Source organism: Cinclus cinclus, chromosome 13, assembly GCF_963662255.1.
Source record: "Cinclus cinclus chromosome 13, bCinCin1.1, whole genome shotgun sequence".
Taxonomy (NCBI): domain Eukaryota; kingdom Metazoa; phylum Chordata; class Aves; order Passeriformes; family Cinclidae; genus Cinclus; species Cinclus cinclus.
The window spans coordinates 18710103-18736475 of NC_085058.1; the positions used below are offsets into that span (position 1 = coordinate 18710103).

General features: G+C 41.9%; 1 protein-coding gene across 1 annotated transcript; it reads right to left on the reverse strand.

Moving 5' to 3' along the window:
* Window positions 1–420: 420 nt before the first annotated feature.
* Window positions 421–25859, reverse strand: CERS3 (ceramide synthase 3). Its single transcript, XM_062501334.1, has 10 exons — window positions 25677–25859; window positions 24049–24166; window positions 21965–22083; window positions 18464–18521; window positions 17573–17623; window positions 16596–16688; window positions 16227–16355; window positions 14650–14756; window positions 13200–13356; window positions 421–633 (listed from the first exon to the last, which is right to left on the reverse strand). The coding sequence occupies exons 1-10, from the start codon at window positions 25856–25858 to the stop codon at window positions 502–504; spliced, it is 1146 nt and encodes a 381-aa protein (XP_062357318.1). The 5' UTR covers window position 25859; the 3' UTR covers window positions 421–501.
* Between the last annotated feature and the right edge of the window lie 514 nt (window positions 25860–26373).

The window sequence follows — 26373 nt, forward strand, 5'->3', positions numbered from 1 at the left end:
ACTCAGAAAAATACCCATTTTGATGAGGGTTTAAACTGAAAAGTAAAGATAAAATGCCAGTCACTATGCAGCACTGTCAAATTTTTCCCACATTCAGTAATTCTGGTTCCTAATGGAGTTCATACTACCTACCTACCACAAAACATCTGTGATTTAAATTGTTTGATGAAATATATCTTATATCAGATTGAAAAACAACATTAGAATCAACGGGACACTAAATTACTTGACTCTCTTGAGCTTTGCCCTGGTGGAGCACTGTCAGTCAGCGTGTCCAAACATCTTTCCACACACTCCGCAATGATTCCAAGAGTGGGTCATTAACACATTTTGTCATGTTATGCAATTTCTCCCTCCCCTCTAAACTGGGCTTTTTTCCAGGTCCAGTAGCCAACAATAAATCAATCACAGTCTCTCACAAGCCTTTTGACTTAAATCCTGTCCTGTAGGCTGGGCTAAAACCAGAGCAGGAATCACTGCAGGATGTGAGGCAGGACAGGGCTAGTGGTGACTGCTGCTTAGGAGGTGTTTGCTTGACCCACTGCTGTTCTTGTTGCCACTCTTTGTGGACTCCTCTTCAGTGTCTGTAACAGAATCTTCCTCCTCTTCATCACTCCGATCATCTTTCAAGTCCTAGGGAGAAGAAAGCACTGTGAACATATTCCACTGCCCCCCAGAAACACACCCTGCCCCAAAAATGGAGGCTGACATCCAAGGAGAGATCAATTAACAGTACTTTAATTTTGCAGAACCAAATGTTTTTTAGACAAAACTGCTTCCATGACCTTGGCCCAGACACTTGACCTCTTCTTGTGCATTTCTGCTTCTCACTGTAAAGTGTGACTATTAATCCCTGTGCTGTGGGATTAATTAACAGCTGTGAAGTGCAGGGAAGATTTAAAAAATATTGTTTAAAATCTAAATGTGATGAATACACTCACCCAAACACAGGAGCTGAGGGGCTGCCTGCTTCTGACAGGTGTAAACTAAACAGTGATGTGTTGTGCCAGCATCTCCTGGCACCACTTTTGCTCAAAGACACTTGCTGACCCTAAAATGCTCTTTCCTACTCAGTGGTGTACATACCATGTCAACACTGGCACAGGGGAGGCTGTGTCTGTACAGCTGTTGTGCATCTTGGGTTTCTCACCCTGCTAAGGGAACTGCCAGGGAGGAGAATGGCTGCTCCATGAGCAGGGATGGAAGGGGTCAGCAAGGCAGTCTGCCCTCAGGAAAATCCCTCCCCAGCTCCATCGAGAAAACTCCGAACATTTGGCAATCATGCTTCATCCCAGACAGTCAAAAATGGAAACAGTGAATCTCCACCACACAGAGAAAAGTCATCACATCTACCCCGTGTTTCAGGGAGAGGTGAGACCATGCAGTGCTGTTTGTCATGGTACATGAAATACACCCTTAGTCTCCTATTTCTCAACTCCTGCCATAACCCAAGGCCCTATAGTGTGTTCAGAAGTTTGTTTCAAACAATCGAGGCTTCAGCATTAAACCTAAAACCCCTCTTCTCCCTTCACTGCAACAAGCTCACAAGGGCAGCACCTGCCTAGAAGACTTGCCACACCAGTGGGTGACCTGCACCACAGACTCAGAGCAGGATGCTCTAGTTAGAGATGTTGCACATCCAGAACACACTTCCTTCTTCCCAATTCCTGAGAACAAGCACCAGTTTTCATGTCTTTTTGTACTTCAGGATGCTGGGATTTCTCCTGATGACAGAGCTCTGCCTCCTGAGCTTTGTGCTAGGGCTGGCAGGAATGTCAGCACAGACAATCCCCTGCCTGAACAGCCACATTGGGAGCACTCCATCATGGATAAATCTGCTCTCATGTCATCCATCTGGACCTCAGCTTCACAGACAGAGGCTGCTCGTTCTCCCTGTGATGTGCCAAGGTCAGAGCAGTGACACAGGGAGGAGAAACCAGGGCTGTTCCTGCCCTTCCTGGAATGAACTAACAATTCCACTTCCTTAGCGTGCTGCTCTTAAGTACCAAATTCATACAGAGAAAATAAATAACAGCCTAGTAATAACTCATCCAATTGCAATTTCATATCCCTTTATATATTACACTCCTAGTAAAAGGTATAGGGCTAGAAAGCAAATTAAACCCTGAGCTCTGGCTCATCACAAACTATAAACTTCCTGGAGATTTTCTTTTGCTTTTTCCCTAACAACTTACAAAGGGTATCAAAACAAACAAATCTTACTGTAAATACTGTAAAATAAACTTGGCATGCCATCAGTTAGAGAAAAGGCAAGACAGCCTTTCTCACACAATTTATGAGGTTCTGGCTCTTTCAGATCACCTCACTCCCTCATGGTATTCTTGCCATTTGTATTTGCAGTAAAAGACAAATGCTGAGGGGGTAGGGAAAAGATTGTTGCTTTTCTGCCACCAGAAATGTTTCAGAAAGAAAAGCAAACTAATCCTAAGCAGTGTCTGATGCCAAATCCACTGCACTCCCTGGAAGGGCTCTCATCTCTCTGAGGCTGCACAGTGGGCAGTGACAGGGAACAGCACATCAGGACTCATTAGGAATAATGTTCAGGGAAGTTTGTGGTATTTCATTTGGAGTTCTTCCTTGTGCTGCACACAAGTTGCTGGTGCTCAAGCACGTGCTTAAGAGCAGCTGGCAAACTGCTGTACTTGGAGTGATAGCCAGTATGTGATATTGATTCCTGTTTCCTATAGGAATGAGCTGGCATTTCCAGCAAGGAACTGGAAACTCCGAGTTGGCTTCCCAGTTTTAATGCTGTCAAGATGGATGCTCTGATTAAAGGCACTATATGTAGTAATTAAAAAACACATAGTGTTTTTTCCAGCCCGCTGTAAATCCCTGCCTTTGAGAGAACATCTCAGAGATTTCAAAGCAGCAGAATTAAAGTTCTTCATATTCTGAAGTAATCACTGCAAATTTTCTTAATTATGGGAAACAGTGTTACTTCTGAAATCTGATATTAATCAAGAAAAATGCTGTTAAATTAAATCTAATTTTTATTATATTTCATAATAATAAGCTTGCTTCCTGACCAAGTGCTTCTACAAATTCCTGCATTAGGAGAGCCTGGCCATTTTTGTCTGGCTTGTTTAAGTGACAGAACTTGAAATAGCAATAGCTTCATCTGTAACAGGAAATCCAAACAAACCTGTCTTTGCAAATTGTTTAACAGACCATTATAAATATATTAAGACATCCTAAGTGAAGTTTGTGCCTCTTAACTTTGACCTTCTAATAATAACAAAAATTGTAACATTTCTAGGATTTTCTCTGCTTTAATACCAAGATGTTTTCTCTGAGCCCCTCACATCATATATTATACTCATGTTTTCCAACTCAAAGGCTCTGCTCTGACCATCCCTTAGCAGCAGCAGAGGAATATACTATCAGGAACACAAGAGCTGGCAAACTGTAAATACCACAGCTGAGGCCATCATTAATACTCAATGCTTTAGTTTATTGGCATCAACTGCATTTATTATACTTCAGCTGGTTTTGGGTAACAGACAAAATGGATGTGTACGTTTTGTATTCTGGATGACTAACCAATTTAATCTTTCTAAATGGATGAATGGTTTCAAGGTTTATGAGAAGCAACATTAATGCTATAAAGTCTGCAAGAGAAGCATTTGTAGTGAAGCCAAAGCTACAAACTTTTATAATCTTTTTTCCTTTTGTTTAACCCTTCCACCTGCTGCTTAGTCTGCCTCTTTTAGTTAAATGAACCGTATTTGTTAAGGTAGTTTTGGCTTCTTGCATTTCACTGCTGTTAGAACAAGTATCATTGAAGTCATTAGCACTACAGGAACAGTAAAGGACCTTCCACACAACTTCATCATGGAGAAAAGAGTTCTTGAAGTTAAGAGATGAACAAAATTCATGGGCCACCTCCCAGCCCCAGAAAAATACTGCTCAAATCTCCATCTAAATGAACAGAATTCACTCCTAATTGTACAAGTTTGTCTCCCAAAAAAGCACTCAGAGATCACTTCCCTCTTGCCAAGCCCTTGGCTCCATGCTCTGCTGCAGCTGAGGAGAGCAGCAGCAGGACAAGGCTGTGCTGACAACTGATGGCAGCATTGGTCCCCTGTCCCCTGGGCTGGTGACACCATGGGAACCTCACCTGCCCCCTTCACTGGGAGTGTGGCATCTTTGTCCAGTGCACGCTGAGGTCACGCTGCAGCCACGGCTCCATAGCTGCCACAGCAGGGCAGTTCAAGTGGAAATGTAAGAGCACAAGGAAAGACAGTGCCAGGCAGTATTAAAAAGACAATTCTATTGTAGCAACGTGGACTGCTCCTACAAACAAAGAGGAAACCTTAGCAACATGCCTCTGCTTTCTCAGGAGGGGAAGGGCCCTTGCTAGCAAATGCCAGTTCCCTGTGAGGGTGGGGAAGCCTGGCACAGGGTGCCCAGAGCAGCTGTGGATGGATCTCTGCAAGTGTCCAAAGCCAGACTGGACAGGGTTGGGAGCAGCCTGGGACAGTGGAAAGTGTCCGTGCCCGTGGCAGGGGGTGGGATAGGAATTAAGGTGCTTTCCCACCCAAACCATGCCATGATTCCATGATTCCAACTGTGTCCATGTGAGTGGTGGGAGATGTCCCAGGCCTAACTCACCTGGTGGGATCAACACTGACTCCAGGCTTCTCAGTGGCATAAGAAAATTTCAATTGGGCCCCTGACTGGACAAGATTAAAACCAGTTAATTTTTTGGGCTAAGCATAGTTTACATCCACACAGTTAACTGGATTTCTCCTACCAAGTACTGATGTATCAAAACAATTCAGAGATTATTGCAGAATGTTATTTTTCTGATCTGGTGAAATTTAGCTTTTAGGACTTTCAAATACTTACTATTAACATTTAGTTGGAATTTTCTGACTCTCAAATGTATCTTCTATTAAAATCAGAACCTTATACCCTAATTCTACCTTAAAAATATTCTCATTTAAACATCCACAAACATAAGGACAGTAAATTCCACAGCACCTGGACATATGGAAAGAGCTCTTGAAGTACAAAGATGAAAGCTATTAGGTCAGCAACCACTGCCTCAAATAAAAGAGATAATAAACAAGAGAGATTATAAAAAGTCAGTCCAAATAGATAGAAGGGGGTACTTTTCTAACAAATAATACTATAAAGTTGATGAATCTCTGAGTTCAATGTGCTGAATTCAACATCAATAATTCAACTCAGCTGACATATGACTTAAGTCTTTACTTTCCTATTGAGACTAAGCAATATACATTTGGATTCAAGCAAATTCTTCTGTATTTCCAGCCTGGAAGATTTTATTGGAAAATATATTTCCCTTTTCAGTTCATACACACTAGGCAACATAATGTTTATCTCCCATGGAAGATGCACAGTTGGACTCCATTTTCTGCAGTTTTTTTAATGAAGATGCAGACTTTGAGTTAATTGTATTGGACATCTTGTGGCCAAAAGTCCTCTTATTTAATCCATCTGCTATGTAATACCCATTCCCCTAGCTTTCCACTGACAGTTTCAGAGGGAGCTCAAAGACAACTTGTAAAAAACAAATTAAAAGTTCCCCTAATTCCACAATTACTGAAAATAATACCTGTATAAACCTAGATGTTGCTACTAGAACACATCCTTGAATTGACTGACAGGATAAATTGAACCCCAAGAAAACCTCACTGGGGGTGTCACTCAGCAGAGCACACCTGGAACTGGGGCTCAAATGCCCTGAATGCTCTGAAGAACTAAGTCATTGTTTACAGCTAATCAGGGTCTCTGTGGTTCCAGCAGAGTCTGCTGGCTGGGTTATTGAAATGCACTGACTGAACCTCGCACCGCGGCGTGCGGGGCTTTACGATAATGTCAAAAGCCCAGGAGGTACTGAGTGAGTCATAATGTCCCACTGCTTTTTGAATTATTCCAATTTTAAATCCACAGTTGGCAAAGAAACAAAGAACAATATAATAGGCATTTGATGCTGTTCTCTATAGTGAACTTTTTTTACCCTAGGACAGAACTTGCTTTAAGCCAAGGAGTTCAGTGGTATGAACTTTTATCAGAACATGCACTTTTACTCCTTAGAAAGGCTGTTCTGGCTACAAAACAGCTGATCAGACACTCGTGCTGTTCTCAGTGAGGTATGATGCTGCACTCAATTAATGTTATGAAACAACACAGCTGCTAAAGAGTATTCCTGCAGAAGCCTTGCAGCACAGTGGGCTGAGACCACAACACACAGGTATGGGACAGGCACTTCTGTCCAGCAGGGACATTTCTCCACATCCTTAGAGATCATTCCACTCCTATTGTGATGCACCTAAACTTTACATCTATACTTAAACATCCATCTCATTTTCAGTCACATACCTAACGAGTAACGGGTTTTTTCTATGTTCATATCACAATACCTAAAATCATTTCCATACAGTCCTTGTAGCCACCCCGATATCAAGGCTGGGTATGGAATAATTTCAGTAGCACCCAATGAACAAAGTCTTAGGCAGTTTCCTTACAGAGATGGGAACACCACTCTTCCTCCACTGGTTACAGAGGGACCTTGGAAATTGTGGTAGGAACAGGCTCAGTTACACCACACAAACCCCACCCATCCCTGCCTGCTCAGGCTGCCTTCTGAGAGAACCTGCAGTGTCCTGTGCCTGATCAAAACTCACTAGAACTCTGTTGCAGAGGACAAATTGCTCTTCTAAAGGATTTCCTCCCTTCTTGCCATGTAATTATGATTATGGAAGACTCCTAGGTCCTCCTAGGGAAACATTTTATTTAAATACAAGACAGAACAACTATCTTTCTCACTTTATATTAACCTATCATTAACTAGCTTTATTTCAATCTTTTAAAAATCGATTCACCAGACTGCAGTACAGTAACTCCCTCTGAATATATAAGAATTATTCACCTCATAACACAGGCACAATTCAAACCTCTGCAGAATATATTAAAAATAGTAAACGAAGGCATCAAAAGTTCTGTAAAGGCTTAGGGTTCACTGTGAATTGATTTCTGGCAGTTGAAAAAAATAAATACATATGCACACTATTACACACATATAATTTTTATACAGGTGCATATATAAACCTCACAAGAAATGGAACATTTCATAACACTCCTGCTAGAAAATTAAGAGATACAAGCAGTTAAAATGAGAAGCCAGAAAATCTGTCAGCAAACGCCCTTCTGTGAACAGCAAGGTAAAGCAATTAATTTTAGAGGAAAAACTTTACCAACATTTGTCTTTCCTCTAAATTAGGGACTTGTACATCAAAACAACCATTTGGATGGGGGACTTACTAGAAGAGGAACTGCCTTGTGCCAGGGGACACGCAGAGAGGGGCAGGGGTGCTTGTTTGGCCAGATCCATTGCTGGTGAAAACTGCCATAATCCCATTGAGCTGTGCTCATTCCTACCAGCTGAGAGCCTGGCCCTGGACCAACCCTCGAGAATGGCCAGGTCAGGAAGCCTCAGGATTGCATGGAGGCTTGGGATTCTATTCATAGAGGTACCAGTCATCTGCAGCTCCTACTGAAGTCAAACTCGGTGACTTTGGAAAGACCAGACTTTTACTGCAGCACATCAGAGCTGTTTATGGCTCAGCCAAGGTGAGACAGGCAAAGGGAGCATCATCCACACCCCCAGTTTGTTGGACTCTGGCCCGGGAACTGAGGCTGCTCCTGCTCAGTCCTGTGTTTGCACAGCAAGGCTGTGGAAGGGTGCTTTGCCCCAGTGCTCCCACCCCAGCATACCTTCACCACCCCATCTATTACAATCAAATACTCACAATTTATTTTCTGTGGTTTCTCATTAGTTCACTCCTCCACAATGGTCATAACAGCCTTTAACCCAGGTTCTTGAAGGTTTACCTCATTTTTATATAATGTTCAAGCGAAAAACGTTGTGGAATTATGGGCATTCTAAGCAGAGTTGATAACAAATAATAACAAAATCCAGCAAAGAACATTGTTTCTGTATTGAAACCTGAGAAGTATATTTTAATGTGTGGTATAACACACAATCCACTAAGCATATATAACACACCTCCCTGGTGTCACTGCTCAGCTGCTGACCCCATTCAGAATCTGGAATAAATGTAAAGATTTAAACAGAAATCTGCCTTTGAACTGGTTGACACCCTAGAGACCAAAGAGTGCTGTTGGACTGGCACAGTGAAGAAGAGCTGATGGGTTTTTCTCTATTCAGGACTCTGTTGGGCTGCACACTTTGGCAATATCCATGACTGGGGGCAGCCTTGACTCCACATCCCTGGGAGGGCAGGGCTCCAGGGCTCCTCAGCTTCTCTGCTCCTTGCCTATCACTGTAAATACCAGCCTGCAACCATCAAACTCTCCTATGCTCCTTCTGCCTGCCTCCCACCCTCCTCCCTCAGATTAATTTGGCAGCATCAAGTGAGACATGTAGCCAGGCTTTGGGTTTAACTAGATTGCTGGAACAGAATGGGAAACATGCAGATGAAAGAAAGTCATAACAGGAAGTAATTTCCCTTTACTAGGGCAAGAGACTCCAAGCTGCTGACCTGGCTGGCTAACTCCCATCTCCAGGCTATTAAACAACTCATGTCCCCAGGGCAATCATTTTAACCAACTGGGAAGGCTCCCAGATTGACTAGTTTTCATGTCTGAGAGGGAAAGCTTTCATTTGGCCTATTTTGTTCCCTTAGTAAGCCGTCCTCATGAGAAAATCTGCTATAAACATTCATCTGCTGAGAACCAACAGATTCAACTTCTCCACAACCTGTTTTCCTTTAAAATGGAGAAAAAGCAACCCCTATTAATCTAGTTCAACCTGTCTTATGTTTGTGCTAATCCTCCACTGAGAGAACAAACTCCAAAGTAGAACTGGCCCTTCCCAGTCTAGACGGGAACAACAAAATATCCAGGAAAAGCTTTTTCACAACTTCCCAGTTCCAGCCATGAAAATGTAACTTACGAGACTATCATTATCCTCTAAAATGTATTGCTGCTTTTAAAACTTGGAACTACTGCAAGTGCATCTCTAGGTCTGTTTTACCAGCACCCCAACAGCCACTGGGCAGCACAGACCTGACAAAACATGTAAGTAGAAGAAAAAAAAAAATCTTACATGCCTCTAGATTACAAAATAAACCCTCTGTTTAACTCCTGTAGTATGGCATTTTCCTGAAGGAAATGACTTCTCACTGAATGTGCTAATTCTCATTAAATTTCAATTTGTTTAATGCAAGCTGATTAAGCACAAAAAAAAAAGAGAAAAAAAGAACAAAAAAGAAAGAGGAAAAATGCTGCAGTAGAAAATGATGCCTGGGAACAGCAGAAGTATCATAACAAGCACTTCACAGCTCTTTCAACCCAAAATAGTATTTTCTTATCCTTTTCAGTTTCCCCTACCCTGTTTTTAGTCATTCTTTGAACATTAACTCTCACTGTAGCCTTTGGAATTTGGGCCAAATAAGGAACGAACAAACCATGGACAAGGATACGCCCAACCAGTCTTTAAAAATCTTACCAAGTACAGAAGGTCAAAGAAATATTGAACATAGAAAGGTTTTTAAAGAGTGGCAAGTCCAAACTCCTGCTCTATAGCAATGCTGGGTCTTTTCTGCTTCAGGAAGAGGAAACAACCACAGTGAATCCAAGAAAACTGCTGCTGACGACTCCTAAATAACAGCAGCCATTATTGAGCAGCTCATTGCCTTCCTTGAAGGTGGTCTGATGGTGGCAAAACAATTACAAGAGCAGGAAAACCTACTCCTGGACATATTACAGTCTGTTAGAAACCTGCCATTACCCTCCACTGATGGACTTTGCATCAGCCCTGAAGTATCTGAGACATGTGGACATCATGCCCATTTCCTACAACTTACACATTTTTCAAGACTTAAAGCACCGTAGTCTTAAAACCTTAACTCAGGGTGTAATGGGTTTAACATATATTTTACATCTTAATTTGCCATAATAATGTGGCTATAAGCTGCTGTCATTCACTCCCTTTTTCTGACCTTGGAAGTAAAATGTTTAATCTCCACGGGATTTTCCTGGCGAGATGTTTTAAATCAGTGCGTATGTACATACTTCTCTATATGCTTTTTCAATTTTCCTAAAATATTCTCATATGTGCAGACATGATGACTAGACATGTTTCAGTGGTGCTTGAAACTTGATACAAGTGGGTAATTTAACCATGTAATTGAACAATATTACAGAAACATACGGAGTTTCCTAGCAACAAAAGGCCTTGGACATCAAGATGGCAGCCAGCAGCTAACATTGCAATTGCCTGACCTAACTTGAAAAGAAATTACACTGAAGAGTGTCCTCCTTCCTCTCAAAGCAGAACTGGTTCATGGCTACAGGTCTGACCTCGAAGGGCTTTTCTTACAGGCCTTACTCATGCACAAGGTCCCAAATGTCACATGAGACTGGACATTTAGGGAACATCTATATTTTTCAGAGGTAAGAATAATGGATTTGAAAAAATATCTGTACCCTCAAGTTTACCCCTATAGAAAATAAAAAGCTTCTTAATGTGAAGTAGCTGAGTACAGCTGAGCTTGTGGATGGAGAAACTCCTCCCTCATTAGGGCATTCCCAGAGCCTCCAGGGAAAGGTAGCACAAGTCCCATGAGCCTGGAGGCCACCAGTGCTGCCCTGTGCCACCAGTCCCTGTGCCAGAGAGTCCCATGGCTGGGAAAACAGGACACAGAGGGATGGCAGAAGATCATCCCCCTGCTTTCCTTTTCCCTCATTTTCAGCCATCTCTCTCTGCAGTATTTGGGAGGCGCAAAAATTCAAGATTTTTAGTCCAAGTTCTTTTTTGCTGAAGCAAGTCTGTTGGCTGAGCAGTTATCTCAGAGGGCTGAGGATCACTGTCCCCTCTATTGGTACAGGGGGGAGGTGATAGCTGAGATGAAGAGCATCTGACCAGCCACTCTCAGCCATTAGCTGTCTTCTCCTCAGCGGGAAGAGGAAAGCATGGAAGAAGCCACCAACTCTTGAGGCTGCACAGTGACCCCAAAACTCCAGGATCAAGGCACAGAGGGCACAGAAAAAAATTCGTTACAACCTTTCTATGCTCAGAGCTTCCTTCAGTTAAACAACAACAGAAGTCTCTATTCCCAGTTACACCATGACTTCATTTTTCCATCTGAAGTAGCTAACTGTTGCTTCAAGAAAAATATCAAAAATTGCTAAGTTTTCATTCAGAAAGAAGGCATTCTTGGGCAGAGAAACAAACCCCTTCTAACACCAGCATGATAGTTTTCTGGTATTTCCCTAAAATAGCAGCAGTTATTTGTGTGCAGCATGTCTACAACAAAGATGTTGGTATAAAAATGCTGCCTTGCCAACACCATTCTTTTCAACATTGCCTTTCCAGCTCTGGAGGCACTGGCTGCTTTCACAGCCAAGTTTGCCACTGCTATGGAAAACAGGCTGCACATGCAAGCCAGCTGAAGTCATCTAGACTGAAAAGGGCCTGGGCTGCTGCTGTTACCACTGTAAAAATGTTATTTGGAAACCATCTTCTCAGAGAGCTGTATAAGGAATCAAAAATCTGTGGTAGGGATACAGGCTTGGTGCTTTCCCATTTTTTAGCGGTGACAAACATAACAAAACTCTTATCTCAAAATAAAACATTTCTGCCCCTTACCAAGGCGCATAAGTAATCAGGGCAGAGTGGCCTTATATAGCTGGCCTGTTCAGCACTGCATCTGAGCACCTTCTGGTACTGTGCTCTCAGAACCTCAACCAGTGTGGATGGAGAGCTCTGCCAAGCCTTCCTCTTCCTCAGCTGGCAGGCAGAGGGATGTGTCTCCAATCAGAAGAGGGGTTGTGCACAGGGAACAAGAACAGCAGAGAGACAAGACCAAAAATCACAAAAGAAAACAAGTAGTAAAGCACTTTACACCACAGTAAGTCAGGAATAATGTAGAAATTAGTCAAACAGAGGTAAATGACACACAAGAAATACAAGATTCTCAGTGTCAAAGGGAACACAGAAGCTTGTTTTAGAGGCAGAGCAACACAAACCATTTCCTCTACAGATTTGTCCCTTCTGTGCTGCTGTTTGCTGTCTTACAAGGGCTGAGTTTGTAACTTCTAGGGCAGATGTTGGATGTCCCTATGATACCCAGCTGCCTGTTTGCATAAGATTCGATGGAGTCCAAAAATCCAATAATTACAGGATGGTTCCTGTTAGCACTCAAATGACAATTAAATACAGGGATAAAGCAATATTTCTATTTCCTTAATATGCTGAACAGCATGAACTGCTTCAGATAAAAGGAAAGTCAGTTTAAGTTTGTTTCTTGAGCCTCAGAAAAAATACCATTTTTCAACAGCACAATTTAAAGTTTTGTCTTAACTAGAAAAATATACCTGTCAATACTTGAGTCAAGTCTTAGAGACATTCTCCCAAGGCCTTCTTTTAAATGCTTTTTGCTAAATATTTTATCTACCCTGCACCTCACTGCACATTTCATGGCATGAGACCTTGTGAAAATGTCACTACTTCAGGCAATCAAACAAGACATAAGTGGCAGTTTTCTTCTGAGTTTTTTCCTATATGAGTTTTCAACAAAGGTAAAAGCAGATTAGGTAGAACCAGACTTGCACTGTTTCTCTGCTTCAGCTGAATATGTCAGTATTTCACTGAGCCATAATGTAAAACCAGATATGCTTCATTTGGTTTTTGTGATCCAAAACCAGTGCTCAAGTTTAGGTGACCTCCGATTTAGGCAAATCTGAAGAAATTTAAATGCTGCAGAAAAATTGTAGTCAAAGCTCCCATCACTCACTTTTCTTCTTTTTTTTTGTAAGTTGCTACAAAACCCAGTGACAAAAGATTGCTTTCACTCAGAACACAGGAATTCCTGAGGAGTTCTGGACCACCTTAGGGCTCCCCAGTTTTTGGGACAGCTCAATTCTCATTTACTATTGATACAAAACATCAAATACAGGGGAAAAAACAAAACCAAAAACACTTGCTAGCTGAAGTCTTCATATTCCAACCAAGACATTGGGTGTGACAATGAGAGTTGCAAATCACATTTGAGCATCTCTGCACTTTGCAGATCCCTATCAGAAAGGCTGACTTGAAAGATCAGGAAAACAATAAAATTCTAGGTAAATCTATTCACATCTGTTTGATACTTCCCACATATTTCTGAAGAAAGAAAATTTCTTACCTTTAGGAAAACAAACCTTTTCAAAATCTTGAAAATTAAGTAACCCCAATATAAATGCAAGCCTTGGAGGGTTAATAGCATTCCATTGAATAAAAAATATGCTATGACAGGAGTCGTGGAGTAGTAGGTAGGTTGATATAGTGTGGCACGAAGAATCCTAAAAAATAAAGATCATTGTTATGGTGCAAGATCTCTTCTTTATGCTATTTACACTTATTTCTAGTCTCATGTTCCAAGCTGATTAATATTAAAAAGCTCTGAAAAGATGGTAGATTAATTAACAAGCCCTGCCTTAACTAGATTATGCATCTCTGTTGAAATACAGACTTTAGAAGACAAGAAATTTGAGTCTGGCATGAAAATATTCTAAGTGAAGTTAGAAAAAGTCCCTGTTTTTCAGATCTTCATCTCTGTGTGGTCTAGATACAGTGCAACTCACAGCTTGCCTATGCCTTTTTTAGTGTAAATTCTCTCTAATCTGAAATCCACACGCCACAGAAAATCCTACAGGCTTTGCAACAGGGCTTTTCATTAATGAACATGTTTTGTCCATCTTCAGACTTCACTACTTCTATATTATTTGGGGATTTTTGAGTCCCTTTAATCTCATCAGGTTTCACTTCCAAGCTGAAGAACTGAACAAGAAACTCAGTGAAGCAAAATGATTGCAGATCACTTGTACAGTTAATTTAAAAAAGCAACAATAAAGTAAAACACATCAGCATTTATGAAAGAAAATACTGCAAGAAATTAAAGCCTTATGTTGATCAATGTTCAGAACTATTAATTTAACCAGCTTGAGTCTCTAAGGGCTTGTCCATGTGCAGGGAGGGGCAAATTAGAGCTGTGAATATGAAACACATTAAACACTTTTAAAAAGATAAACATGTTAAGCACCCATGTGGATACTCCAAAGCAGATTAAATCATAGCACTCCAAAGGCATGCAAGTATTTAGCAAGTTAAGATTTATTTGTGCTGATTTCATAAATTAATTGGTTCACCTAAACTTCTCTGAGTGCTCCTCATGTGAGCGAGGTGAGGCACTACCCAAGGACTGGGTAGCAAAGAGAATGCTCTAAAAAAAAAAATTAACTACAGTCATGTACTCTGACTTGGCAGCTACAACAGAAGGGGTGGAACGAAAGGGAAAAGGATTTCTCTTAGTTAAGGAGCTCAGTCCCCTTGAAAATGCAGGACCACATAGCATTTAATTACTACTCACAAAACAAGTTACATAACATAAAAACTTTTATTTAGGTTCAAGTGGCTCATTTAAAATTATTTTACATAATAATTTTTAAAGAAAATGGCAGTTTTTGTCAATTTTCTCATTAGCAGACTTTTCAAGTCCAGTCCATTCCTTCCCTTTTTCCATCACAATCAACACTAAACTTTCAGGGGGAGTGGGAATGAAGTAGAAGCCTGTGACTGGATTAAACATTGCTTACCAGAAGGGCAACAGGATCATCCGGGTGATGAAGAATGCAATAGAAAAGATGATAAACAGCATGTTGCAGGTTTTCTCCCAGCGAGCATAATTAAACATTTTGGCTGCCTGCAGTAGATAAAAACCCCCAAAAGTATTATAAATATTCTCTGAAATAAATTCTTCATTTTCATAAATAAAGACTCATCTTCCACCTAAGCAGGAAGAGTATTTCCTCCCAGTTTGACATGTAATGCAATCATTTTACTGATACCTAATAAAGCAGCATCAGACCAGATTCTTTGTTTATATTTCTCTTTTTATCTTGAAGGAAAGGACTCTGCATCAAAGGCCTAAAGAACAGCTCTCAGACCAGAATATAAAGTGTCATGGAAACACACAGTGCTCTTTAGAACAGAGGTAATTCTTCATTTTTCTGCCAGATTCCAAACAGACTGAATTCCAAGAGAAGCTGCTGGCTACACCTGCATATTCAGGAGTAGCAGTGACCCCTTAAACACAGGTGTCCTGGGACATGCCTGTTTACTGACCCTCCTTTGGGCCTAACTCAGCTCCTGTCCTCTCCTTTTTGGGAGCAGATGATCTCAGTGCTGGTCTCTACCCCACTAATTAAGGCTATAAGTGCTGCTTCTCCCCTAAGTGAACTGTCCAGTCCCCCATGCTCCATTAGGAACCACCCTGGGCAAAGTTTTCAAGTGTGAGCAAAGCTGCAGGTGCCAAGCCTAAGTTTTAAACAGCAGCTCAATTAACTTCTTTTCCTCCTTCTTTTGAGTGGCAGGGCTGGATTAAGCTGTTCTGGTACTCAACCCCTGTTTCCACTCAAGTCCTGTCCTACTAGTAGTTGTCAACTCAACTGTTTGTAAGGCCACATAGTTAATTGGACCTAGGAGCAGTTCAGGATTAAAAGTAACCCAGCAAGAAAATCTGTGTCTCCAAGTGCACAACCCCACAATTAGTTGTTCTGATAGAATAAAATAAAGTACCAGGGACAGAAAAGGACAGTGACAGATAACAGCATACAAGGGCTGCTTATACTGGCACTGCCACCAAAACAGGTGATGAAACTGTGCTCTCAGACCTGGACTTATAAACTCAGGGTAATTCTAGTGAAGGAAACCCTGTGCTTGTCTTCCAAGAAGCCCAGAAGCAACTCTGATCACAGTGCTCTGTACAGAGTAGGACACTTCTTAAACAATTCTATGATATTTAGTTCAGGGAAGGGAGTCCTTTCCCTTCAGTACAGGAGAAGAAACTTTTCTTCTGGCAGAAGATACCTGATACAGGTTGGACTTGATGTCAGAGGTCTTTTCCAGCCTCAGTGATTCTGTGATGCTGCAGACAATCTGATCTAATTTTATGAGTGAAACAAGAATAACCCATGGAAGCAGCTTTATTTCCAGTCCCTGCTCTGCCCTGAGGAATTTTCTCTTCTCATAATGGATTCTGTAACAAAGTATCATCTTAAATTACCTACAAGCTCCTTTTTTCTCTTACAAGTTACAAACCTGCAAAGCTGTTTCTCTGCGGGGATAGGAAGAAAAAAAAAAACAACAAAAAAAAGCTGGATAGCAAGGTTACCTCGAGCCAGAAATCCGCCGTGTCGTGCACGAAGATCACCAGAGTTCCAAGCCGCACGTAATTGCCGCACCAAGAGCCGCTCATCAACCCGATGGCTGCCAGGTGATGAACGACGTGAGCCGTAAAATCCTGCGAGGGGCAGAAGAAAATGAAAGGTAAAGCCGATGAAGCGCAGCCCCTCGAGGGTCTCCGGCGCTGCCAGGGCAGCCGGGGGGTCAGGGATGTGTGCGGGATGCCAGGCGCAGACTGATGCTGCCCTCAAGTGGCTGCACCAAATCCCGGCTCCAGGAGCCGCTCTTCCTTCAAAAAACACCTTTTCCGCGCTCACGGGGGCGCAGGTTCAAGCTACAAACAAACACAAGCACTTGCCTTTCGCTTGATATCAATCCCGAGGGTAAATATGAGAGACCAGTAAAACCCAATCTCGGCCATGTAGTACCAGTACTGGGATGGCAGCAAGGTCTGTGATGAAGAAAAACACAGTTAATTCTGAGAATAGAAAGTAAATGTCAAGCGAGATTACTTATTTTTTCCTTTCCTGACTTCTGCTCCTCTGGTGAGTCTTGGTTAAAAAATAAAGCTAAATTAAATTCCTGCCCTGGAAATTAAGAAGGATGTTCTGAGAGCCAAGTATTTCAACCTTTGCTCAGCCCGAACTCTCAATTCCCACAGTTCCTCCCCCACCTCTGGATTTTAACATGCTTTTTATCTATGTTTCTGTCACAGAACTACGTGCAGAGTCATTTGGCGTTTAATTACAAACAACTGCAAACAAGCCCCCTCTGTTTTGGTGAGCAATTAACATAATAAATCAAAATGTCAGTTATTTATGCTAAAATCCTAAGGATCTGCCTAGGGGAGAGCAGAGTTCGGCTACTCCCTTGGGTCAATACATTTCCCAGGTGTGTATCAGGAGCTGGGAAAACTCAGCTGGGAGGCAGGATTATTTGTATTCCTGGCCCCTGCCTAGGACAGGAATAAGAAGGCAGTGGGATGGGGCAGAGTTATTAGAATAAGAGTGCCTTGGAGCACCACGGGGCCTGGAGCAGTGCAGGGGTTCTGCACTGAATCTGGGAACACTGATAACATCTCCTGTGAGTAACTGGTGTCCCGGGGTGAGTGGAAATAACAGTGGTCTGGCTGGAGGGGGAAGGTGCAGCACAGGCAGGTCCCAGGGAAATCCTGCAACACTCAGCAGCACTTCCCAAAAAAAGGCAGGAGGCTCTGGTGCCACACCTCTCTAGGTGGTGCCCGTGTGGAGGTAAAAGGCTGCTGTGGATTACCCCTTCCAATGGGGAAATACCTGGAATGCCTGGAGGCCACTGGCCCGACGCCAGAAAGCTCACCTGAAACGGATAACCAACCCACGTCTGCCATATGTCGTAAAACCAGGGTTTCTGGGGAAGACACATCAGTCACACACTGCTCAGCTCAGCAACAACTATCATCTTAACTCAAAATCTTCACTACTTAAAAATCTCTCTAAGTGGAGCAGGCAAAGCAGCTGTAATCTTGATAACTGTTCTCCACCAATTTCTAAAGGGAACTTACATCTCAGATTTATTATATTGTTCCCAGCTTTTTGGCATCTTTTCAGGACACCTGAAATGTTCCAGTTTACAATTTCATCATCCAAAGCAGTGGGTGTGTGTTTTATTACTGCAATTACTCAAGATATGTTGCCACAGTGATTAAATTTGCTGTGTTTACCAGTCACACACACCAGTGGTGAGGATGATAAACAGTGTTTGGGGAGAAGGGCCAGATGAGCAGAGACATGCTGGGATCTGTTCTGCTGCTCCAGGGAAGCATTAATGACACTCCAGGCAGGGCTCATGGAGTTACAAGCACCACTCTCTCTGTTATTCCCAACTTCTGACTCAGCAGCAGCACCTCAATAAATAGCTGTGACCCCCAAAAATGCTGCCAAAAAAGCTTTATGGCCTCCTCTGAGGAAAACATGGCCATGTGATACATTTGTAGGTGTTAACAAGGCATGTTGTAAAACCATTTGTGTGACTTCTTCAAGCTTGCCTTAAAAATACTGATTACTCATAAATTCCTTTATGATAAAAGGTCAAAAGTTAACTTAAAAATTAAATCTCAGTGCATATTGCAGCCCGTCATCCAGATTGCCTACACCAAAGACCTCAACCCAGTCTTTCAATGAGATTCAAGAAAAACAAGAAATTATTTTGTTAAAAACAGTGTATCAATCTTCCAAAAAGATAACTTACATCATACAGAAATATAAATCCAACAATGGAGGATGTCAGATAGAATGAAAATCGCCAGCTGCAAAATTGAAATGAAAAAACAGGAACAAACCATTATATTTTGTAAAGATATTGTCCTGAGACAGAATTACTGCAAATCACTGTATATCACAGGCAATCTTCACATGCATGTGGCCTCACACTCAATGTTAACTATTCACATATTAACTGTATCTGAATTATTAATATTTAAGGTTTGATTAACTGCTAAAATAAGAAATTCTTTTACATTATCGCAACACAAATATTTTGTGATGATAGCAGTAATTTCCCAGCCAGGCTTGAAGTGATCAGGAGAATGACCACAGCAAATGTAACAAATCCCTGAAAATTAATGTTTGCAAACACAAACTTTTTCTTGGGTTCATTCACTTCATCTCTCTGAACACCAATTGCTGACAATAGGGGAGCCTTATTAATTATTATCATCTACTGTGTTAGTTTGCATCTTGCTACAAGGACTCAAATAACTATAACCTCATCTTTGACTAGGTGTGCCAGAATTTAGCCTGATCTGAGCTTTTTGTGGATTAAATGGATATCCAGCAAGGCAGATAAACCTTCCAGGTTTGCACCATCAGGCTGCTAAGTCAGCAAAGGGAAAAAGCTCTCGAGCATCTCAGTGCACCCTGCTGTCGCTTTTGAGTGTCAGAGCAAGACGCCGAGATTTGGAGGCAGCAATTGGCTCCTGATGACTCTGGAGCCTGTGTGGGAGGTCTTGTCCCTGGGGCTGGGTGTGGCTGCAGCCTCAGCCCAAGCATTCCCACTCCCACCTCTACAGGTGATGGAAAACTCCTTCCTTTCCACCCTTTCCCTCGGCAGGGACGAACCTGACCTTTCCCTTAAGCAGCTCTGCAAGACCAGTAGGAAAACACTGCAGGACCTGACATGCAAAGAGAGGTTGTGACCACAGGGACATGGCCCCAGACCTGGCGAGAACTAGAGGAGAGCAGCAAGCAGCTCCCAGGAAACCTAAACCCACTGAAAAGGAGAAAGCACCACAAGAGCACTGGACCAGTGGATTGAGAGATGTATAAAATGAGATTGTGGTCTTTGGCAAGCATTAATGAAGTGCTAAATGAGAGAAGAGGAGGAGAACCTGTTTGGTAATAGCAGCCCCTCCTTTCTGAGCCCCACATTCCCTGGAGGTTGATATTCCAGGAGAAAGAATGAGATGTTCAAAGTCTGAGACAATATTTTATAAGAAAAATAACAAACAAAAGAAATGTTGGAGGTGAGACAAAATAATGTCTCTCACCTGAGAAAGAAGTCAGGAAAATAATTAAAAAATTGCTAGTTGATTACACATGTGATAAGCAACTTTTTCTTCTCTACTTTAAATTATCTTTCATCAGATGATTTGAAAATAGCACTACACAATAAGCACTGCATGGACAGGAAAAGCACAGAGGTACATGGTGCAAACTCAGACAGCAAATGGAAGGGGAGAGTAGAAACCACAAGACCTGGCTCAGAGTTAACAAAGAGATGCTGGAAAACAACTCTGTGGCATAGCACAGACTACACACAGGATGCTTTCCATTCCAACCAAGGAGGTGTGAGTGGTCCAGTGGATACAGCAGAACTGATTCTGTGTTGATTGTAAAGTACAAGTGGTTTTCTGAATTGGATTCAAAGCACATAGTACCTACAAGACTGTGCCATTAGTGTCCAGCCCTACAAATATATATTGAATACATTTGGCAATAAACAGCTTCAATGAACTCATTTCTATGTGCAGGACTGCCAGAGTACTGTCTCATTTTGCATTTAGCCAAGCTTCTTTATGCATTTGGTGAATAAAACCTGAAGTAAAACTCATTCAAATTCACCAAATTTTACACAAGTGCCTTTTAAACTCTGATCCTGGCCACAAGAGAGAGCATTGAACAACAGCTATGCAAGAGGACTTTCTGGTTTAACTTCAGGAAACTTTTGTCTTAAACTGAATGCAACAAAAAACTTCTTAAGGAAAGTTAAAGGCTAGTAAGTCTTACAAGGCAGTAAGGGTTTCATGCAAAGGGCTTTCCAAATCCTTAAGTGTTGCTTAACTGGGAGCACTAATGGCATAAGTATGGCCAAGATCTGGCTCATCAGATTTTCCCTGTGATTCAGAAAAAAGATCCTGGAGATTGCAGGCTTGCAAAAAATTTCATAACATTCATAACACTGACTACTAGAGTGGAATAACTCTGTTCCTCCTTTTTTTTTTTTTTTGTTTTGTTTCTTTTTTTTCTAGACAATTGCATTCAATTAAATTCACTGACAAAGAGCAGAGTAAGGTTCACAAAATTGCACAAGAGAAACCTGTTTGCTTCATTCTCACTCAAGCTGCCAAGGCAAGTTGGAATTTCAGTCTTTAGCTGTGTGTTATTAGAGACAGGCGTGCATGGCAGGCAGGTCTTTTAGCAATAGCAGGAAATCTTATTATTACTTGTGAAACCAAATAAACTGATCCCCAAAACAACAGCAGACATAAACCATGTCAGGAGAGTTTACTCAGCTCAGACTTCAGAGACACACCTCTACCATCTGGTTTTATGTCTGACAGAGGACACCATTAAATCATCACCACATTGATTAACACTGAAAATAATCTTGATAAAGTAGTCAACTTTGAGCTCTGTGCTGTACTTTTAACCCACATTCCTTAAGATGATCTACAGTAACAGAGGTTCAATATTATAATCAGGTGAATTTTTGCCAATGTAATTATGCAATGAAAAGCCAAATACACAGAGCATTTCAAAGTGCTTTACACTGGTATGAGTTAATGTCAGTACCCAAAAGGGATGACCTGTGCCTATTTGAGGATTTGCAATTTGTATGAGATTTTAAATCACACTTAAAGTGTTTAGGTATGAGGAAGTTCTCACACAAACGAAAAATCATATGCGGGAGGTTTTGAAACTTCTTACATATTCATTACTATCACTCAAAGCTGCTCACTGGCCCACTCTCAGCAGTGAGTTTGAGTTCCTGTTTCACACAGTATCCCATGATCAGCTGTGGTACCTGTCCTTTAGCCTGGATGCCACAATTCCTGCTCTTGAACTGACTTTAATACACATGACAGCATCCCAAAATAACAGCATGGGTACAAACATAAACCAGGGTAAGCATTGTTGTTCCCCTATGATTACTGGCAGACAGGAAAATATTTTCCTATTCTCTGCATGTCTTCATCTTACAGTTTATACCAGGAGCTTACAAATCCATTATTCCACAAAGAAGAAAACTGTAAAATATTTTAACTTTTTTTTTTCCCCCCTCAAGAAATAGTTAACCTTCACTTTTAACCATCATTTGGAGAAATGCCACTAAATCCTTTCAACTTGTTTGTGCATTCAGAAACCAAAACCCTCTTCAGGCAGATCCAGGCTTCTGGAAAAGGGGGGGGGCTCAATAATTTTTTTCCAAAGGATTAAAGCAATGATAACCAAAAGCATTGTCTTTCCTTACAAAGCTTCCTTGAATTTCTGGAGAACTGTTGGGATCTCAAGGTTTCGCCGTCTCCTGAACCATTTCTCCACCAAGTGGACGGTGCAGTTGCACTTTTTGGCAAGGCCTTTGATATCTGACTGCAAGAAATGGAACAGTGTTAGCAGTAGATGCACTCCAAAGTAATTTTCATTTATTTTGTAGTTCACAGAGCAGCTCCCCACAGTTGTAAGGTCTTAATTTAAAAATATTACCAATATTAAATATGCACTGGGTGGGAGGGGGGGCATTTTTGAGTAATGCTCACAGAAACCCTAGGTTTTTTATTTATATAAACAAAGCAGGCACAAAATGAACAGATCCACAAACTGTTCTGTTATATTTCTGGATGCCCCTGAGAGGTTCAGAGATGCAACTTGTACTGTTAGATGAGAGGTTAGGCTGAAAGGGGGGAACGCCATGTATGAACACATGTGGACATGGCACCTAATATCTTAACTAATCATAAATATTAATAATTCGTTTATATGTGAGTCACACAGATGAGAAGTGGCCTGGAGTTAAAGGGACCTGAGCTCTGTCCTCAATTCCAAAGCAAGTAAATGTCTCCTCCTGATCAAGGTTCAGACTGCCCCCCTCCAACAGTAGAACTAAAATGGGAGTGCAGCAGGGCCAAGAAGTGCACGTGGCCAGTGGGGTGCCACACCCCGGGGTCTCTGCATCCCCTGTGCTCCCAAGGGGACCAGGCCAGCAGGTGCCCAGCACAAAGCAGTGACACTCTTGCATTTCAGGGTGCTCAGTGCCCCACATGCAGCAGCCTGTGGGCTTCCTCCTCCTCTTTCATCCCCAGGTGCAGAAGGTGTGGTATGACCTCCCCAGGGCTGTCTCAGGAGCAAGGAGAGTGCTTGGTTCATCCCTGGGGAAGTCTTTCCTCCCAAGAGCAGTATTCAAATAGTGAGTGGCAGCAGTGCTGCCTCCACCGAGGTGAGGCCAGTCTAGGTAGTCTCCTACCCTCAGGGAAACACCTGGAATGTGAGAAAAAGCACCCGAGCTGCCAGGAAGGGCTGGAGTGCACAGCTGTGTCCAGCCCACCCTGCTGGCTCTGAGCTCTCCACTTGCCATGCAGGAATAGCGACTCTGTTTCCATACAACAGAGCCCACATGCCTCAGCTGCCAGCCAGGTTTTCCCAGGCACACTTCCCCAAGCTGGATACCTAAAGGAGGAAGCCTGAATCCTTCCCAGGCTCTGAGGAGTCTAAAAATACTGTGATTCCTTTCAGAAATCAGAAGTCAAACTGCACTCAAGCAGAAGGAAGGAATGAAACTGAGACAGGGATACTTGCCCAGGGAGAGAAGAGCTCCTGTGTGTACACACACACATCTACTCCTGATGTTATCAGGCAAAAGGCACAATAAAAGAATAGCAGAGTTAGGGATAGAATGCCAGGTTCCACTCTCAATCATTATCAAAATCCCTCATTACTAGAAAGCACATATTTCTTTTCAAAATCAGTAATTGTTTGGGAACTGTAGTCAGGTAAGGGAACTTCCTGAGGCTGCACTCATAGCAAAGTATCTGCCTCCCATCAAAAATCAAATTGCCCCATTTTTGGAGGTGACAAGCATTGGCTAGTGTTTTTTCCCTGTTCGATTTTAAAAACAAACAGCACAGTAATAGAAGGATTGCTTTTCTTTGTCACATAAGCCAGGATTAAGTATGCAGCAACATAGCGGATCAAAAGGCTTCCATGCCAGCATTCCATTATTACTTCCCACAGTAAATATGATCCTGCTTTCCAACAACAGACATCAGCTAAAATTTTCTCCAGGCAGAATGAGTTAAAGATGGAACACTAATCTTCACTGGAAATATTATTAACAGTCTAACCTAGAATAGTATGCCAGAAAATTAAACATCTTAAATGCATTTTCTGTTTCAGATGCCATATACCCTTGTCAGCAGAACAGCAACAAAAACCCAAATAAATTAAGTCATCTGTCAATCAGCTGGAACTCATCCCATGATGTCATTGCTGAGAGCTGATTGAAACAGTAAGAGAGATTTTCCAAAAGCAAAACAAGTTTGGAAGTATGAGAGTCCTTACTTGGGATGGATGTCTTGAACACTCCCGGAAATAGCTCTCTAACACAGGATTAGGCTGTGGCTTCACACGTCTTACGTTCTTTATACCCAAGGCTTTTGCTAGAGGTATAGCAACATATCTGAAAAGACACAGCATGAAAAGCTTTAGAAACACAACAGTTACAAGGCCTTGGCTGTTCTCATGCCAGGATATGGAGAAAACAGATCTGATGCAATTTAATCTGCCATAGAATGTGCCAGTGCACTGAGAAAAAGGGATCTCCCTCTAGCTAATCCCAAGAGGGTACCACAGTTCATCAGCTGTTACACAACAAAGAAGACCCAAGGAATGCAGTTTGTGGCCATGAAATGCTGTTAAACTCAAAGCAACATCCTGACTTTTGTGGCCATCAGAGGAATGTTGGAGTTGAGTGGAGACTGGATGATCACTCCATGTGAGCTCAGGGATTCCTGCTGGGCAATTTCCTCCCAGAGGCAGAGTCACTTGGCACCTTCTTCACTGGGCCACCACCACCCACTGGATCCAGCCTGTGGCACACAGCCAGTCCCTGAGACTGATGGACTCTCTTCTCCTTCCCTTTTCCAACCTAAATGACTGCAGAGTGAGCCAAAGATTTCACCCTCCTGCTTGGGCAGGGTGCTCCCCTCTCTCCTGCTGCTATCAGCCATTGATTCCTCAATACTCATAGCAGTGGTCATCTTTCCTCAGACTCACTGCAGCCAGATGTGTGGGCTAATTACCCTCAGCAATCCTTTCCAACAGCACTGCAGTGAGACACACTTGGGCAAGCATGTGTTCGGGAGACACTGGGAATGGTTATGAACATATGATCCAAATTACTTTTGATTTCCAGCATGAATGATCTTATCTGCTTCTGGTTTAAGTCTGTCCAATTTATGACATTACAAATTTCCTTGTTCTGTCCTGAAATAATTATAAAATCCTACTAACCACATCTTTTAGAGGAAAAAGAAAATAAAGTAAAGCAAAAAAGGTACAAATAAATAAGTCAAAACATTGCAAATCTTAACATGATTGTAGCTTTCTTCCTTGGAGACAACCTCTGCCTGTCCCCTAAGATTCCAGCTGCAGAAGCAATCAATTTTTTGGTGCCAAAGTGAGGGGGGGGGGGGAAATGGGGAAAGGAACCAGCTTTACTAGATCTGCATGAAACGTTCACATGAAATTTTGAGATCCCTCTAGTCTGCTTAGCTTGGCCACAGACAGACACCTGGGATCTCTCAGCCTCACACAAATGTTCTGGTACAGGACCAAATGAGAGCTTTGAGAGGACTAATCTCTCTATTCTTCCACTGAAAAAGAAAAAGGAAACCCAAAGGGTTTAGAATGAGTTGTATCTCTAGTGAAAGGAGATAATCAGAAGTATCCAAATGCTGTTCTAGAAAAGCTAGATAGAAATATTTTCCTTCTGGATTGGGACACAGCCACACGTACCTAATAATGAAAATATTTCCCAATTTTTCACCTGCTATGTTATCTGTACTAGATCTTCCTAGTAAACCACCAACTAATCCTCCTTTATAAAACATAACACTGATCTACAGATATCTCATTTTCAGCATTAATGAGTACTAACATTAGCATCAAATTGCTTTTCTTTTTCTTACCTTTCACTGAAGAATCGGATGATCAGCAATACAAAAGCATATGGGATTGTGGCATACAACTGATGTGGTTTGGGAAAGACAAGTCCATCACGGTCTACAAAATCTGCCCACGTGCAGTTGATGGGCATCCAGATATTCTCCCACCAGAACCAGCTGTTGAGTGTCTTTAGTATGTACGCCATGCTGAGTAAATAGAGAGAATTTAATTTATTCCTCACTTATCAAAGAGAAAATGCATTTAAAAAACCCATATTGAGCCTTGTTGTGTAAAGCCAGTAAAGTCCGTGTTCTCAGGAGGAAAAATAAAAAAGCATACAGGAAATTAAAACCCTCTTGGTTTAGAGCAAGGAGGTGGGATTATAACCCACCAGTAGATAAAATAACAAAGCCAAATTTTGATCTGATATAAAGCAATACAAGGCCTTTGAAATCTGCACAGGGAGGTACCTGTTGCCTCCTTTCAGTCACACTGCAGTGCTTAGTACCTGGTCAAATCTCCAGCAATACTCATGCATTATCTATCATATTAATAATAATGACAACTGATCTTCCTCAGGCTGCCTTTATAAATTAAATATAAGTGGGAGGAGGAGTAGAAAAGAGATGAGAAAGTCCAGGGAATGCCTCAATTCCATAGTAATGAGGATATTTCACTGATGAATTACTGCTGTTTAATATGCTAATGGAAATATACCCT